Genomic DNA, 19,995 nt, shown 5'->3' on the forward strand with positions numbered 1-19,995 from the left:
AATGATCAATATATATCAAAATGCATCCAACATGACACAACTGTAATTAGATATCCTGATTCTAGCTGGCTAACTTCTACAATTCTTTCACTTTATCTCATAGTGCTAAACCTAAACTAGGCTCACCACTTATACTTGTTGAAATGGCTTATAGAAGATTCTAGATCTTTGCGTAAGAGAAATTCAACCTCAAAATGGTTAGTATGAATCCTAATGAACAATCCTTACATTAAATTTACATCTCAAATATAATAAACAAGTCATCTCTAACTAAGAACTAGATACAAACAAACTCACTCAAACAAGGAACCGAGCATCAGAAAATATGCCAAGCCCACTCAGAAGATAAAGGAACTCGACAACCATCAGAACTCAACCAATAGTGTAGTAACTTGGCTAAAACAAAAACTCGACCAACACTACAGGAACTCAGCCAAAATAGGAACTCAACCAAAAATTGCAAAATGAACAAACATGAGCACAATAGTAAGGCAACCCAAGACGCTCTTGCATCACACTATCATGTATTATGGGCTAAAGTATACTAATTTAAAAGAAAGTGTTAGAACTTTATAATTAATTAATTAATTAAAGTGATTTAGCTTGCCAACTTTAATTAAATATTTGGAGATTTAAATGATTATTACAATTTATGAATTTTATGCAATTGATATTCAAATCAAGTAGCATCAACTGGGACTAGAAATGCCTAGTGATTTTAGGACTTTGGGATTGATTTAGGGGTTTAGTGGAAAAATAGTTTAGGAGACCAATTTGAGGGTATTACAACAACAACTGCATTCACTTATAGTATATATGAATAAATACTGAATACATAGCTCACTCTATCAAACCAAGAAAATAATAGAATTGATAGAATCCCCTATAATGTTGAGAGGTAAGACAAGTACACTTAAACTGAATGCATAAATTCCTACATAATGAATTGGGAACATTAAGAGTGTAGAAGAAGTAGAAACACCTATAAAGACACGTGTCATCAACACATCATGGGGCTAATATTGTGGAAGGAACACTCATTTGATAAATAAAGATGGTGAAAATGGCCAACATGAAATGCCCCATGGCACTTTATAATGTTGTGTGAGTACAACAAGACACAAAGATGTACACAATCTTGAAATGTAATAGAGTGAAATTTTATCTCAATGCATTTGCAAAAAAATGCTATAAAATATGTCAACAAAAATCAAAAGAGACATAAGGCTAGTACAATAGAGAGTATAACCCAAGATGAGTCATCCCACGTAACAAAAATGGTCCCTAGACCTAAAAAACAACCAAGATAATCACTAGACTGTAAAACTGCAAGAATCTAAATAGAATGTACCTCTAATAGAATTTGGAAGAAAAAACATCATTGGAAATAGTGTAGAACAAACTTTCCTATGATATAAAGTTTTTAAAAAATGGAGTTTGGATGCTCAAGATATGTCTCTCGAAGTGCAAAAACAAACCCTTGGCTTTGACTGCAAAAATAGGTAACCATACTGCATCAAAAGTACAAATAACCTACACCATCATGATGAAGAGCTTTCTAACCATATAAGATTTGTCAAAAAAACCTTTGTATACCCAAGACATGGCCAAAAAACCATTAATATGTATTTAGCACAAAACACATTAAACACATGATGGTTGAAAGGCTATCAAATTTCAACTTTGATTAGATGACCTCACAACTTACACATGCAGACGTACCTACACTAAAATTTATTACCAATGGAGTCCTATGCCTCGTCTTCTTTCATACAATTCCCTACCTAGCATAGCTAAGCCATTGCACCTCTCTATATATTTATTGTTAGTACTTATGGGTAGGCTAAGTACTATTGTGATGATTTTTGAATTTCGCACTTTAATGAGTGATTAAATATTTTTTTCATTTCTATAACTTAGAATTAATATTTTTAGATTTTCTTATCAAATTAATACACTGTGCATAACATAGGTGCAAGATTTTTGACTTTATAATTTTTAGAAAATATTTTACTATAAGTCTTATATTGGCTGGATTTTATGAACTGTAAGTACATTATTTTAAATTTTTATACTTTTAATATTATTTTTGCTCTAATATAATTTTTGTCATTTATTTAATTGTTAAAATAAAAATATACTTGTATTATACAATCGTTTAAAAAAATATTATTATAGTTATTATTTTTATACTATAATTTATTTACAATATAATAATATCATATGATATATATGCAATACAACATATATATCAATAATTATATTTATAAATAAAATTTAAGTTAATTATAATAATAAATTCTTTATGAATACAATTATTATTATAGAAAATTATAATTATATAATACTTTTATTAATTAAAATATATTATATATTACAATAAATTTATTAAAATAAATGTTAATGAATATATAAAAGCTAAAGGCAAAGGCAGGTACTAAGAAGCACTATGTGGCACTTGTTTTCACTTTTGCTTTTGCCGGTTGGAGTTCTTTCCATAATGAGATTGAATTACTCCAACATATGTGAAACTATGATACAATATGATGTACAAGAGACCTCACTAACCATTGCCACTGAGGCTACTTTGGCTAAGCTGATACATTCTCCTGGCGCCAAAGAAGAAAAACAAACTGTAAGAAGGGGGAAAAAGTAAGCACTAGCTACGGTGCAACTTATTTGCACTGAATGCCATGCTTCTCGCTGTCCCTTGACATGCATGGGTTTGTCAGCACTATACTCAAACTGGTCTGCTATCTGACAATGACTGTCAAATCAATTGTAATGGGTAAAAAATATTTTTAAAAAAACTTTCCCTTTATATGTTTTAAGCTTGATACCTTTCCAAGTCAAACTTTAAAAAATATATCCATATATCTACTTAGTATCTTTCACATTATTTACTTAGTATATAAATATTAAAAAAAATTAAATTTAAAATTTTATTATTTTAATTTAAAATATATTAAGACACTAATTTAACTTTTTAAAAAATAATTAAATATAAAAAATAAATTAGGATAATGTGATTTCTTAATTTATTTTGTAATTGATTTAAATAAATAAAAATATATAAGTTAGGGTTTCTAAATTTTATTAACATATATATTATTTTAAATATATACACTTATGGTAACTTAATATTTTATTAATTCATTTCTTAATTTATAAATATAAAATTAAGATAATTATAAATTTACTTATTTTTTATTGTTGACAAGCATTATTTGTATTAAATATCTTTTAAGTTATTTGGTTTAGTATTAATTTATATTGATTTAAACCTATATTTTATGTGAAATATAACTAGAATTGATTGTGATTTTTTTAAAAATATAACCAATTTAATTGAATTAAAAAATGTTGAAAATAGAAACAAACATGACTAAAAATGATATAGGAGCACATATATTAGGCCTCTAACAAAAAAAATCATATAATTTTTTTTTTTTTTCAAAAAATAAAACCAAATTAATGTAAACTAATTTTAATAGTTTTAAAACTTAAAATCTCATACATAAACATTTAAAACTAAATTAAAAAATAGAAATACTTACATTTAATTGATAGATGATAGTAATCATCAATTAGCAAATACAATAACACTATTTTAAAAGTGATCTATAATGTAAAATCTCTATGTTAAAATCATAATAAGAAAAGTATATTAAATTTTTAAAATTTTAAAATTTAATACAAATCTATATTAATTTGAGCCCAAAATTTTTATTACTATATCTCAAATCATTGAAAAAAATAATAAAATTTATACACAAAATTAAATAATATTTTAGAAACAAATAAACAATACAATATAAAAACTATATTTAATAATATATTTAGTAAATATAAAATTTATAAAATACAAAACTTAAATATTTAAATATATTATACAACGGTATATCATATACTAAGTAAATAATTTAAAATATTTTTAAAAAAATATTTATATAGTAAGTAAATAATGCGAAAGATGCATATATGGATATATTTTTTAAATTTTCACTTAGAAAGGTATCAGCATTAAAATATATAAATGGAAAGTTAATTTTTTTTTTTAACCCATTGCAACTGATTTGACAGTCATTGTCAGATGGCAGACCAGTTTGAGTACGGTGCTGACAAATCCCTGCAGTTGGTGCCGAAAAAATAGAGGTAGAAATACAGAGAGAAAATGAGGATAAACATACGGACTAATTGACAAGGTGGAAGTGCAGGGCATCAGAACAGCATTTACGTAGCTTTTTGCTAAACTATGGAACATCTTCCGTCAGGAATCAAAGGTTCGCATTTACTCTCTTAAATATAGCTTCTATCGTCACATTTCCTTTGCGAATGACAATATATGGTCCAATGTTTTTAACTTTCAAGTATCGACCCTTCTTCGTCGTCAATTTTGATACCCTGGTTTTTATTTTGGATGCTAGCTTTTTCAATTTATAGTGCGATATTTATTTGATTTTTTTAAGATTCGAGTTTAGGATTTCTCTAACCTTATGCTTGCTTGAGTTTAGTTAAGACACTTCCTTTTTGAGTCAAATGTAGCCCATTCTCCAACCTTTACATCTTACCTCTGCTACTTGAAAATGCTGTATTAATACTTATGAACACATATTTTACTCCTAGAGGGATGATCTGTTGATTTTCTGCAAACATAAAAACAAAGCTTTACATACTGCTGTGTTTGTTATTAAAATAACGTCATCTGATTGGAGCCTGCCGCTTTTTTCTTTAAATTTCATGAAGTTTCCCTAGCAGAGGTGCCCCGAGTTACAGTTTTATGACTTTCGGAGTTTTTTCTGTCATCTCTGACAGAAGTTTTAAGGTCGGCTCTCGTGGCCAGATATTAAAGCGAAATTAAACTTTTGAGACATTCTGCACATACTTTGCAGAAAAAAATGAAACATATCTTGTTACTGTAGAGAATCTGTTAGTTTATTAATAATGCCTCATGGATTGCTAGATACGGCGTTTCCAAAAACCCGTGTTCTTATTCACAAAATCATTTCCCGGAAAATTCAATTTAAAACCCTGGTTTTAAGTTTGAGGTTTTGCTTTTTAGAAAAGGTTGTATGGATAGGAGGCTATTGACTATGTCTTTCTGGCCAGACTTTTGGACTTTAAAATTCACTGCATGCAATGCCATTTTGTATATATATATATATATATATATATATATATATATTCATATTTGTTAAAAGTTAAAACTAAATCTCTACAAACAGTTCTAAACGTCACTTAGGAATGCCTGGATTTTTGAATTTGAAGAAACGAAAAAGGAAAACCGAAAACAATTCGTCTTCGCAGATAACACACTATTAGGCCAAATAATGGCCCCTGTTTTGGCACAGACACATTCAAGAGTCAAAAAATTCCCATGGATATATTTCCAAGGTCCATTTGCAGGTTTTCAGTTTTGAAGATCTGATTTTATAGTTTTCTCAATAGGAAGAGACTTCTGACTATATCTTTCTAGCTGGACTTTTACACCTTGCATGTATTGTGAGCAAAGGATGTGGTGGAAGGATTTTACATCTGTGATTGTTAAAAGACCCCGAGGCTCTAGGAATAGTCATTAACATATATTGCTTTTGAATGGATGGATTGTTGAATTTCCACTAACAACCAAGAAAACCCTACTTAGGCTAAACATTAAGTTGAAACAAATATTGCTGAATTTGTTGTGTTTGATTTTATAATTTTACTTTTTGAAGCAGAGCACACATATGACATAAACAAAGAAACAATTCTTCTAAACATAGCTCCTGTCTAATGTATTGTTTCCCAAGTCTAATTGAAGATCTGGTTGGCATATTCTGAGTTCTCATTCATTACAATCATAGAGAAACTTTAAAAAGCACTATAAAAAACGTTAAGCAACTAATGTTCTAAAAGAATGAGCTAAATATATCAAGAATCTTGGATACTAAAATATTCTAATACCCTCCCTTAATGGTCATATAACAAGAATCTAGGACACTAAAAATATTCTAATACCCTCTCCCCCTAATGGTCATTTTATCAACTATCCTACAGAAGACAATACGTGTCTTGTAGTTTCAAATCCTTTAGAACATTCTGCTGCTGCTGAGACCCTCCATGGATTTGTAGAATGTCAATGACCAAGAGTAGCCTAGGAAACATTTGGGGAAGATGGTCACTTTCTGCAAAATGGTTTGCAACAAGAGAGTAGAGCCTACCACTGACTCTTCCACTAACCCTCCTAGAATCTCCAAAATTGCTGACTAGAAATCTGTTAGTATGAATGCTGATGATATTTTTTTGGGGCAGTATCCTAAGCATTGGATAGATGGATAGCATGATTGACATGTTACATTCATGGCTGTGTTTGTCATTGATATCAACATAGTATTGTTTTTGTGAAGACTAGCAGAGCAACAAACAAAGAACAAGGTCGTGCAGATTGTATATTGATGATCAGGTCATGCACAGTTGAGAACATATTCTACATTGTGTCCCAATGAAGTGGACAGTGCATGTACAAAGAGTCAAAGACATGCAAGAGTTAATTAGGAATTACAGAGGACAGTGTACAGATAGAGTAGCTGAGAAGTGGTTTCTGATGTTTGGATTGTATCTCTTAACAGGGATAGAATCGTGATGAGTAAAGTTAGACAGTGACAAAAGACAACCTGATAATGACGTCATCAAGTGCACAAGGTTAAAGTCACATGTATGAGAAGTTGTACAGACTGTGAGCCAATAGTGTTGTATAATTGTAAAATAGTTATAACATCTTTATGAGGTTCTTTTATAATTAATTGAGAAAGCCTCAAAGCTGACTCAAGGAATTATTTTGATGATATGTTATAAAAAAAGGTTATTTTTCTTGTGATGAAATGGTAGATGTAAGCGTGTGTTCAAGTGTGATATGCAAAGTATTTGGTAAATGTTAGTAAGTGATCCAAGGGATTATTGGATGTGAACTTGGTGATCTGGTATTGAGATCAAAAGAGGATTGGTTCGGTAAAAAAGACAAAGGAGTTTGAGATTATTCATTTCTATTATTCTGCAAGGAATTATACAGATATCAGTTGGATAGTGAGTTCGGTGGTCTTGCACTTGAAGCTGTTTGGACAGTGGGTCCTTCTGCCTTCTACAACTCCTAACAGGGATTCAAAGTCTTTTAACATGGACTGATATGTATTGAATGTATTTCATTGACTCCTAACAAAGTCCATCCTCTTGCAAGGAACTTTTATATTAGTACACCATTTTGTGGGTACCATCCCTACTGGGGTTTTCCCTTTGATCAAGGGTTTCCCTAGTTAACATATTTGGCGGTGTATCTTCTTATGGTTGCTGATTATATTGCTCATGGTTAAGGATTAATATAAATGTTTTAATGATTGGATAACTGATTCACCCCCCCGTCTTAATTATCTTGGTGGATTTTACTTTCTAACAAAATCATCACAAAAGTATTCAACTTGATGTTGGATAACCAAGCTGGCCTTCTTTGTAGCCATAAACAAACACTGTGAACAACGACCATGATTTTGAGGGAAAAATTGGTAAACCATCCAAACTATAGCAGATGAGTAGAACGCTCCAAGACTGACTGTAAAACACCATAATTTGAATTTTGCAAAGCATTATTTTTTCGAACAAAATTGGTAAAAACCCTGAATCAAAGATAGTTGACATAATATCCCACATGAGCTTCACAAACGATAGAAACCATAAATGATTTTTGATGAGAAAAATCAATCAAAACCAAACTCAAAATCCAAAACATGGATCCAGGATTACAAAACTTTGTTTTTGAGGGAAAACAGTAAAGCCCACCAAATTTTTTTTTGAAGAGAAAATAATGAAAATTCACCAAAACCTTTTTTAGGAAAACTATTAAAATCCATCAAATAAATTTTGAGGAAAGATTATTAAAATCCTCTAAGTTTATTTTAAAGGAAAAAATTATCTAAAACCCCTAAATAAACTTTTTAAGGGAAAAATTATAAAAGTCCATCAATATCTTTTTAAGGAAATAACTATGAAAATCCATCATAATATATTTAAGGGAAAACACTAATAAATCCCTTAGTTAAAGTATCATGTGATAAAGCATGTGACTTTGTATGGTAAACAACATATGCAAACAACATGCAAGTACATGGAACCCTCAAAAATCAAAGACTTCTGCTCAAACCAAGAAATTGCGCGATCAAAACCCTTGACCAGGTTTGTGATTTTTAGAAAAAATCTTTGAAGATGAACCAAAAAATTATCATAAAATACCCTAAACAATTTTTATTTAAAAAAATAAAAAACCAAATATCTAGAATTGGAAAAAAATTCCAAAGAAGAAGAGGGTGCCAAATTTTATGAAATCCCACCGACCTACTCCGATACCATGAAACTTGAAAAAGTGGAATAGATTTTATTAACAATACACACTTTTAAATAGAGTTTATAGATGCTATAGAAAACGTTAAGTAAAAATCAAAGATGTCTAAATAAAGATGTTTTGAAAATAGAACTGATGAAGAGGAAAAAGAAAGCCGAAACGACCATAAACTAAGATTCTAGAAGAACAAGCCAAATATAGCAAGAATCTAGTATATTAAACACATTCAAATACATAGTAGCACCATTGGTTACTTTATGGGTGTTTGCCACACTTGCACAGTTTTTAGCTTAGCAGGTAGTGGCTAGTTACATTGTTGACTTGCAATGTTCATAAAAAAACAAAATAATTGGGTGTTTCCAATGATAAGCTATTAATAAATAAATTAAAAAAATTATTGAATCTGTTGGCAATTTGCTGTCCCGAGAATTTAGAGGTTTACATTGTTTTAAAATTAAAAATTAAATAAATACAAATAAATAAATTGAATGCCCCAAAAAGTGAGTCATTAAAGGCATAGCTTGCAAACATGGCAAGTTAGCACATAACTCATGGATAAATCTGCAGGTCTAGTTGCTTGCAAGTGACTTGTATGATGAGTCCTGCACATAAACTAACGAGCTACTTAAGTCTTGCCTAAAACTCATAACGTTCCACCAAAAAAACTTTCAGACCATTGACAAAACCATGTTGTTTTTGTGATTTTTGTTTTCATTGCAGCGTGAATTAATGGTTTAGTGATTGAAAGGATCTATCAAAAATTTGTTAAAAGTATAAAATTTATAAAAATGAAGTGCACCATGAAGGCTTCTCTACTTGACCTTGCTTGGGGCTTCAGCTCCCAGACCTCCACTTTGGTTTTAAAAAGCAAAACATAACAACTGTTTTGCGCTGCACCAAAGGTTTCCCCTTTATTTAGTTTGAAATAACAAAAATAATATTTTTCCCCGTTTTCCCTTTATTTGGCTTGAAACAACTAATTAAATGTTTTTCTCTATTTCGATGGGATTTTCAATGGTTTATTAGACTATTGTTTAAATCTTGAGCAATTCGATTCTATTTATACTTTTGATTTGCCTAGTCAATCTTAATTTAGAGCAATTGTACCATGATCAAAATAGATTTCCATTCTCTATTTTTGTTCTTTATGCATCTCATGACATTTTAAAGTTTATTTTGTGTACTTACGTAACTGTTTTGATTGCCAATTTTTTTTGAGTTTTTGCCAAGTTAGAGTTTTTAAACTATAGTCGACAAACCTCCACAAGTGCTAGGTCATAGACTACTATATGTTTGAAGAACTTGATTGAATTGGAGAGACAACATTGTTGAATACCATGAATTTATTTTCCTTGAATGTTGTTTGTAGTGCAACCTCATTATTGTTTTGACAAACCTGGTAGGTTCATCTAGCATTCACCCATATCTGTGATTGGAATAGATACTCACCCTCTAATAAAATGATCTTTATAATTGTAATAGTGGCATGTGGGTCTACATTAATGATATGGATCCTCCTCTTTCCACTCAAACAGATCTGTAGGTTGTAAGGTTGCCGTTATCTCTAGCTACCAAGAATGCCAAAAAAGTCCTTGTCACAACCATTCTTTTGGTTGTGCCATGGGCTCTTGTGGGTTTAACACAACATCATCCTTTTGGGCTTCATTTTTATTTGGTGTTTGCATTTGTCGAAAAGTATCCTTGCTTTGTTGCTTCCATATGAACCTTCACATTGCATGCTAGTATCCTTCTGGGTTTTCTTTACATTTTTATTTGGTGTTTGCCTTCGTGGGAAAGAAATCCTTTTTTGATTTCCATTTGAACCTACTTCTTTTGTGTCCCTTTTGGATTCACGCTTACAAAAGGAATTTTGTTACCTTTGGGCTTGTGTTCCTTTTTACTTGTCACTTGAGTGTGGGCAAATTAGCGTAGTGAAAGCCGCTTCAACACCTTGATGCTTCTAAAAGTCTTATATGTTGAGCTTCCCAACAATGCATATAAAGTATTGGTGTAATCTTGTACTGATTTGTCCTTTTACTGTAGCAGTTGCTATTGAATGCACTTTTTTCCATATGTATCCTCAACAAAATATTTTTCTTTGATGGATTCAAAATCTTCCTAGGTGGGATTGATCTTCACCACCTTATCAAAATGGAGTTTTCTTGATTTCTAGTTGACCAACAAGCTAGCCTCACAACATTGTTGAAAATGAGGTTTGACTTTCAATAGGTTGAATGTAATTTTCTCTAAATTTGAGAATTGCTTATAGGAAAATATTTTTCCAATTTGGCAGTCCAATCTTGAATAGCATCAACATCAAAGTTTCTCACAAAGTAAGGCTACTAAATTTTTCTTTGATCTTGAACGTAGTTTTATCATCTAACAATTGTTCTAGTGCAGTTCATACCGTATTTGGGGCATTTATACAAATTAGCTCATTATCTTTAATTTTTGTTTTTCTAGAGCTACACAAGTCAACATTGTGAACATATTCAAGTTGTCAAAGACAAGTTCTTCAATTTGCAATTCTTTGTTTCTATCAAGAAGATAATTTGGTAGATCCGTTGTCTGTAACATCCAGTTTTCCCGGGTCTAATTTATCATTCATCATACTCAAGGAATACAATTACTACTTCGTTTTCGTAGGAGGACAGTTATATCATTCATGTTCATGTGAATAAGATTTACCGTTAAAAATAGTTATATGAAATTTCTTAACTAAAAACTTGAATTACCATCAAATGATATTACTACAGAAATTGAAAACCACATACCTCGAAAAACTAAGTTCGAATCAAACTAGGGATGCTTCTGCAACCACTCGGGTTAGTCCACAAATACACTATAACAATTTCATATGATGATTATCATCTACAAACTGCTATCTTAAAATAAATACCACTATATTTTAAATTAGGGCATCACATACCACTGTATCAATTAGGGCATCATTTACCTTCGGTTCATTTAGGGCTTCTGATACTGCTATCTCACTTAGGGCTTCCGCTACCACGGATTCATCTAGGCCTTCTGATACCATGGATTCAATTAGGGTTTTGTTACCACTGATTCAAATGGGGCTTCCAATACCACGGATTCAATTAGGGTTCTAATACCACTTTATCATTTAGGGTTCCAATCATCTCTCAAATCAATTAGGGCTTCAGATTCCTTTTCCTCAGATTACTTAACTATGATAGTATCTCAAGATTAGAAAATATACTTATATTCATTATTCATATATATGAAAGTAAAATGATAATAACAATGAAATATTTCAATTTAATCTTACCTCTTCATAAATAAAAATGATAATACCTGTTTCTGATAATCAATTGAATGCATGGATTATCTTTGTTTGATGCATATCCGACATCTTGAGAGAGGTGAAACATTGTCAGGGGCTTAACCACCCAACCTCGGACCACAATATATCCCCACACGATCTCTAACGAGAAAGGCCCTCCCTACCCGTAATTGACAGGGAACATTATTCCATCCACTGGGCATCATGATATATAACATGCCATACAACTTGGCAGCAAGAGATCACCATAATAGGAATATGCATGAGCTATTAATTAATTCTTATTAGATGATAATTATTGAAATGTCATAACTGATATGGATTCAATTATTACAGATTCCTCTTTTTCACCTCGTCACCCTATTCAGGCCTCCAAGCCGGTGATTTCCAAGTGTTATGAAGTTAAATTCACTGTGAAATTCCACACCTTCTTCACCCTATTCTGGCATTTTTGCCTAGTGAATTCCTTTGTTTCCTGGATTCAATCATTCATTCTCAATTATTTATACTTATATCAGGATGTAATTGATTTTGTCTGAGATGATAACTATCTTAAATAATTCAGGGAAATTTTTTACACATTCATATATATATATATATATATATATATATATATATATATATATATATATATATATATATATATATAAAAGAGAATCTCAAAACTAAGTGTAAATCATTGCAGTAAATATCATGAATGGCAGTTGGTAGACTTGTTAAACTTATTAAGGAATAAGAAAGATGACATGCTTCACAGACATATTGTTTCTATGGAACGACAAAAAGGAATATGATAGACTTTTCACAAGATGGATGGCATGCTTTATACATTAATCTCTGACATATTGTTTCTAAGGAACTGACAAACTTGCATGGGTTAATTTGACAAACTTATACATTAAATGGTATCATTTTATCACATGTTATAAGGTTACAATCAGAACCGATGGATAGGAGACAAATTTGATTTTCAATAACAAATACTTATTAGAAGTCTTACGTGACTCCACCATAAAATGTCTGAAGGTAATCATGTGCTTGAAGAAGTCTGCTAATTTGGCTCTGGTTCATTATCTCATCTCAGATTCAACATTATATCAATTTGCACAATTAAATGTTATCAAAGAGAATAGATTTTAAGAAAAATTCTGAAAGATGCATAATATAACAGTAACAAACTTATGTTTATTCATTGTAATGGCAATCAACTGATCTCCAGCTGATGATAAAGATTTGAAAAAGGATATAGACGGTTCCTTATATTGAAAAGGCAGACTGAGTATAAAAATCACTTGACCCTATCTCAGATCGATGTCTCAAAAATGAACTATTTATTTGCCAAGAATAGTGAGAAATCTTATACGACTATTACAAGGATGAATGCATATACCAATCATGTAAGAATGAAAGACGTTTTAAAATGAAATGCATTAATAGATTCTTACTGCCCTGAGAATATGCAACTCGGGTTTGAAGGTATCCTCCAGCCTGCGGCAAGACATTCAGCCGTATGCACGGTATTACTCACTGTTGCTTCTTCAAATTATTTTCCACGCTAACTGAAAGGGTTTAAATATTTAATGGCTTGGAAGCTGTGAACAGAATTGAACGCCAAAGCTAGGAAATAAGGATGCCAAGTTACGTTGAAGATTGTTGATTAGCAAAACAAAAGATGGATGCTGAGAATGTTTAAAGGTTTACATAAATAATTTTGAGCTGACCTTACGGCTACCCAACAGTTACAAAGATCACTTGAATCTTTAATCAATCGGCTAAAGGAAAAGAAAGAAAGAAAAGAAGATCAAAGGTTTTTAAAAGTTATTTTAATTATTAAAAACTAATAAGCAACATCACTTAATTAATAAATAATAAGAGCCCGACTCTATGGCTACATCCATTTCAATAAACCTTACGAATTCCAACCATAAATTCGATTTAGATCCCCAAGTAATAAATTGATTAAAAACATAAAAGAGAAGAGGAAACGATTAAAAAGGGAAAGATTATTAAATAGCTCCAAATGCCAAATATTAAATTGATTCCAAACCAAGTGCTAATTGGCTTAAAGCGAGGAATAATAAAATAGAGTTATAATCCAAATGTTATTAAATTATTATAATCTTATAGGTTCATATAAACATCATTTTATTAAATTATAATGGTGCTCAATCATTTATAAATTAAATGCATGCTTATAAATATTAATTAAAATAATATGATGAAAGATATATTAAAATCCTTTAAGATACATTTTATATTTTAACTCAATTATTTTAACTTAAATTATTTATTCAAATAATTCATGTAGTTCTACAGATGTATCCTGTTTCAAATCGCTAGGTCCTCTACCTATCTGCCCACTGATGGTGATGCCCTGCCCAATTCTTTTCTGACAATGCTTCTACCCCTTCAACATGCTCCCTGCAAGGAATTTCTCTGTAGTTAAATTATAAATTATAAATTATAAAATCATAAATAATCATAACAGTTAACCTTTCATCTTAATTCCATGAATTTGCGATTAACGATCAACTAACATGTCATCTGCACTTGAAATCATAACGACCAACTATCTTACCATTTCGCCAGATTATATCAAATTATACTGCCAACTGACTTCATGCGAACCTCAACGGCTATATTTCAAGCTAGGTCAAAAAAAATGGGATGTAACATAATTTAATAACGTTTGGATTATAACTCTATTTTATTATTCCTCGCTTTAAGCCAATTAGCACTTGATTTAGAATCAATTTAATATTTGGCATTTGGAGCTATTTAATAATCTTTCCCTTTTTAATTGTTTCCTCTTCTCTTTTATGTTTTTAATTGTTTCCTCTTCTCTTTTATGTGGACAGAGGAGCAGGCACCTGAGACGCAGGAGCAGCCTGCTATAAGGCCTCAAGATGCCTTGAGGAGGGCACAGGAGAGGATTAGACAGGCCTCCCGACAGTTGGGAGAGCTGCAGATTCAGGTAGCAGTGAGGGATGCACGAATTTTCGAGAGGGATCATGAGATCCAGAGGCTACGGGAGCAGGTACAGGCAGCTGAGCAGAGGGTGGAGATGCTACAGGATGAGGTGAGACTGCAGTCAGCCCGAGCAGCTTACTACTTTGCAGCTTATTTGACAGTGGTGCCCGATGAGGCTCAGCAGGTGCCTTGCTTTTCATAGTATGCGAGAGATTCCGAAGGTGCGCGCACACCAGCCAGACCAGACATGCTGCCTCCTCCTCGTCCAGGAGGTGAGGGTGGTGGATAGAGTTAGATATATGATGCCCTTTACCTCCGATTTTGATCCTGGCTATGTATTGATTGGCGTGCCAGCACCATTTTGTATCTTTTTTGATCGATAGCGCTCGAGTAGCACTCATTTTTTGTATTGACACATTCTTCAAGATATATATATATATATGAGATTTTGGAGCCGAGTATGATTGTGTACATGTCATTGTCATTGTCTATGTTTTTAGTTTGATACACATGAGATGTTTTATGCTTATGATAATGAGATGCAAATGTGATGCTAATGTATGAATGCATGTTTGATTTGAGGAGTTCATGTATATGAGATGGATTTATGGATTTATGAATGAAATGCACAAGTAAATGGATTGACATCTCATGTAGTGCTCCATGTTTTCGCTTGACAGTGACAAGTATCTTAGCGAGGAGTGCGAGGGGAAGAACCAAAGGAGCAAATGCTTGTGCAGCTGCGAAGAATCATGATACGTTGAAGAAACTAAGAATCCCTCATCACAGAAAATAAAAGTATATTTGCCATTGAATCATCTGTCAAACCAAGTAATGCAATCCGATGCAATATGCAACCCTAAACTAGATGCAACCCAAGGTCTGGTTACTGAGTCTTGACAATTTATCATCACTAAGCATAGGACAGAATCCCATACGTCATACAATTCCCATTGACATTGCAATCATGGAAATATGAATAGGACATATTGTTATAGGTTTTGTCAAGATGAAATGTAAGCATTTGAGGCACAAGAAGCTAGAATGACCAGAACATTTATCCCTTTTAATGTAGCAAGTTAACATAAGCATCAAAACATAAATGTTAGGATGACCAGAATGTTGTTTGCATGGCAGACACACCAAACACACAAGAGATCCGTCTTATACTAAGTAGTTAGTATTTATTCTATCTGCAATGACCCTTGCTTTCGTAACTTGAGACAGAAGTGTGCTAGATATACTCGCAGTGACCCATACGTTCACTTAATAGGACGAGTATCAGTATGTACTATAGCATAAAGAGTTCACTCCAACAAACAAGGAGAAGAGCCAACATTATTGACGTATTTGTATAAAAGGAGTCGAGGTACTCCCGACCATCCAATATGAGATGGAGGCTCTTATAGTGGACACCCCTCTTATAGGAATATGTCAACTTGTTGGAACTAAACCAAAGATAGAAAGCAAAGAAAAGATCATGCCCCTAGTCATTACTTCTCTAGTTAGAAATGACATCATCAAGTTGCTCGAGGAGACATGATAAAGCGAAAACAGAACAAACAAAGAAAATGCTCAACATATCTAAACAAGTATGTCATTTTGAGTTCAATGTTTGTCATGGGATTGATGTCAAGTGTCAGTGTCGAAAACATGGATGAAAGAAATCTCTTCAATAGGGTGACAACAGTAGGCAGATGCAGTCAGAACGACTGGTGACTAAAGTCAAAGAGGAATTTTCGAGGTGAAGAACCTAAGAGAACCTAGCGATAGTAGACCGACACAACCAAAATGATTGGTGATTGACCCAAGAGAGATCTTTCATAAAGGAATCTCGAAACGTGACCCGAGCAACAGTAGGCAGACACAGTTGAAACAACTAGTGACTTTTGCAAAAGAGATTTTGTGAGAAGAATCTCGAAATGAGTGACACTAGCGACAGTAGGAAAATATAGCTAGAACAACTGGTGACTATCGCAAAAGAGATTCTATGAAGAGAATCTTGAAAAGAGTGACACTAGCGACAATAGGCAAACACAGCCAGAACGACTGGTGATTGTCGCAAAAGAGATTCTTGAAAAGAGTGAGACTGGCGATAGTAGGCAGACACAGCCATAACAACTAGTGACTATCGCAAAAGAGATTCTATGAGGAGAATCTCGAAAAGAGTGACATTGGCGATAGTAGGCAGACACAGCCAGAACGATTGGTGACTGTCGTAAAAGAGATTCTATGAGGAGAATCTCAAAAAGAGTGACACTGGCAACAATAGGCAGACATAGCCAGAACGATTGGTGACTATTGCAAAAGAGATTCTATGACACTGAAGGGAAATGCCCCTCAATTGTGACAAGACTCAATCCATGGATACATGAGCGGAAAGCGGGAAAAGCAGTAAAGCAACTGTACAAGAAGCAAGAAGATGCGTTGCATGATGGAGCATTGGGAACAAGAGGCGCCTGTTTACCAGGTTTTCACCTTCTTGGCAGGGCTTTCATTTTTTTGCTATCATAATGCCTGTTTCTAGGTTCTCACCCATGGCACTTTTTTGTTTTTCAATTTTTTTTGTATTTTTTGATATTTTTCAATTTTTTTGGTATTACCAAGGCACCTATTGCTAGGTTTTCACCAGGGTAACAATTTTTTTAGGACTTTTTCTGATTTTTAGATTTTTTCAAGATATTTTCAAATTTTTAGAACTTTTTTAGAGATTACTAGCTCTTAAGAAGGATTACCTTGATTTTCTTCCAGTGTCTAGCAAGGTGTAGGATGAGATGTAGTAGCAAGTTGGTGGATAAGTGGAGATGGATAGGCACGCAGTATCAAGCGGTGAATGTTACCCTCAAGGAAAGTCTTTACAAGATTACTCGAGCTAGGGAAAAAGGTATAACAATATAAGCTCATGGTGTAATGAAGGGTGTCATGTAAGTAATCCAAGAAAATGACCATGTCAAAAGATTGCTAAGAACTGAGTTTTCTTCTTTCTTTCATTGATCAAGACCAGAGGATTAACTGAATAGGATAGCAAAGTTTGTTATGGAGGTTATGAGTGAATGACTTTGGGAATGAGGACATCTGAAGGATAAGAAAGATCATGATAGGATTTCATGGATGGAAGAATTACGCATGATGCCTGTTTACCAAGTTTTCATCATGGTATTTATCCAAGGTGCGACAAGAAGTGGTTTTCACCATAGGATGGATTTATTTTTCTTTACTTTTGCTACCAAGGTGCTTGTTTCCAGGTTTTCACCAAGGCACATTTTTTCTTTTTTTCTTTTTTTTGGATTTTAAGAGTTTTTGGAAAGAATTTAAGCCTTTTGTCAATTTGAATGGTACTCCTATAAGAAAGATAAGTTATGATAAGCCAAGGCTATAGTAAGGAACACTCAAAGATGCTGATAAGGTACTAGAACAAAAATAATGGGAAAATGAGAGGTAGATGGAGGATAAGGTTTTTGGTTTTGGAAGACTGAAACAATTAAGGATAGCAAGTAGGTGTAAGATTTAGAGGATTTCATGAGTGTGGATGAGATATTAGGCAAGATCAACATTGACACACACCTTGAAGGGTGATGGAAAAATGGGGAAATCATGGAGAAATAGATTGAAGCTTAGATATATGAGGTAGCAAAGCCATTTTGGAGAGGGGTGGAGTATAAGGTTTTGAAACCTTTTTAGGAAGATGTTGGGAAGAAGATGGAGTGGAAGCCTTCGGAAGCTTGAATGTCAACTTTGATTTATTTTCAATATTCAAGTCCTTCAAAAGATATTTGGGAATCCATATAGCTTTTGATTTTTCATTAGATGCTTTGGAACACATTTCTTCAATATCAGATTTAAGAACCCATACTTTCTTTGGTTGATCTCTTTGAATAGTGGACCTTTGCGGTCTCTTTTGTGATTTTTCCTTTTCAAAATTCATATGTAGATTAGAGGAGACAGTGAACTTTTGAGGATGAATTCATGCACTTGTGTTTGAGTTGATCATCCAAATTGCTTCCAAAGGACTTGGGATTTGTGGATGAATGAGGCCAATATGACTGGTTTAGATGGAAAGGTGGATGTGAAGAGTTCAAGTATGTGCATCTTTGTTGATCTTGGGGTAGGGTAGGAGGAACATGTAATGAGCTAAGAGTGGAAGTAGGAGATAGAGGAACATAAGGTCCCAATATGGATGGAAGGTTTGAAGGTTTTAGCTTAGATGGATAGGGACCAAGGATAGATTTAGAAAATGTGAATGGACCATGAGTATGGATATCAGCATCTTTAGAGTGAGCAATATGACCAAAGCCATCAATAGATTTATGAGTAACTGTTATAGGAGCAATACCTTTGATAGGAGTATTTAAAGCTTGAGAATAGTTTTGAAGTGAATGTAGCGAGGTAGAACAAGAGGGTGAACACTTTTATCTTCAAAAGGAATTTTAGGTAGCATAGGAAAAGTATCCTTCTCTTGGTCTTTAATAATCTCCTTAAGGATGGCGGAAGGAATATCTTGATCTTGCTTAGTAGAGGTGCATGACATGGGAGATGGAGGACTATGTGGCTCTTGAGATGGAGGCACTAGATCTTGGAAGATTTGAAGGGGATGAAGGAATCTTGGTCTTGATCAATACTTGTTTCTTCATTGTTTAAGTAGTCCTCTTGACATGAAACCAATTCCGAGGATGAGGGAGTATCTGAATCTATATTTGAATCTTTTTCTAGAGTCTGCATAATAGGCTCTTGAAGTTCAGAAGGAAAATTACTTGGAGTGGACTTCATAGGCATAGCAAGGCATGAAGAAGTATGATTTGTGAAGGTAGTGAAAAGACATGCAGTCCAATATCTATTGGCTTGAGTTTCTTTCAAAGGCAGTCCTTGAGGGTACACATAGTCAACAAGGGGGGTAGCGAGTTCTTTGTTTGGTGAATATGTGTTGGAAAGATTGGACACTTTAGAAGGTGGTTGTATGTTGGAAGAGATAAGTGTCACATTTAAACCATTAGTAGACTTGGTTTCATGATGTTGATCCTTCTTGAGAGTATAATCTATAGTAGATGAGAGCTTAGATTTTCGAATTACGTCATTGTCAAAGAGATCTTGGCTCTTGTTTTTCAGCTCCTTACAATGTGAAGTTTTATGTAAATTATGTCTATGATAAGCACAATAGTTACTCATAAAGGAAACTCCCCCCAAAGTGACCTTAGGGAACATAATGAGTTTCTTTTGAAGAAGTTCTTCCAAAGTTGATTCATAATATCTTCCCAAAGGGGTGAAATCACACTTTGGTTTAGGTTCCCAAGGTTTTTCTTCAAAGATATTTCTAGATTTCTTGGATGTTCGTGAAGTGTTCTCAGATATCTTG

The 19,995-nt window shown here is 33.0% G+C and overlaps 1 protein-coding gene across 5 annotated transcripts in view; it reads left to right on the forward strand.

The window, feature by feature from the left end:
- The first annotated feature begins 4,077 nt into the window (after nt 1–4,077).
- The window catches only part of LOC149537123 (uncharacterized), a 174,122-nt gene continuing 158,204 nt past the window's right edge, over nt 4,078–19,995 (forward strand). For 4 of the 5 annotated variants that reach the window (XR_016357018.1, XR_016357017.1, XR_016357019.1 and 1 more), the window contains exon 1: nt 4,078–4,283. Coding sequence is in view for 1 of the 5 variants with exons in the window: in XM_089804600.1 (XP_089660726.1) it covers nt 4,256–4,283; nt 14,534–14,847 (342 nt within the window). In the remaining 4 variants the exon portion in view is untranslated. Of the gene's footprint in view, nt 4,284–14,533; nt 15,104–19,995 lie in introns of those variants that run through there. The other variant, XM_089804600.1, reaches the window with a different exon arrangement.

This window comes from Cupressus sempervirens, chromosome 10 (genome assembly GCF_028749045.1).
Source record: "Cupressus sempervirens isolate cs-2001-9-10 chromosome 10, ASM2874904v1, whole genome shotgun sequence".
Taxonomy (NCBI): domain Eukaryota; kingdom Viridiplantae; phylum Streptophyta; class Pinopsida; order Cupressales; family Cupressaceae; genus Cupressus; species Cupressus sempervirens.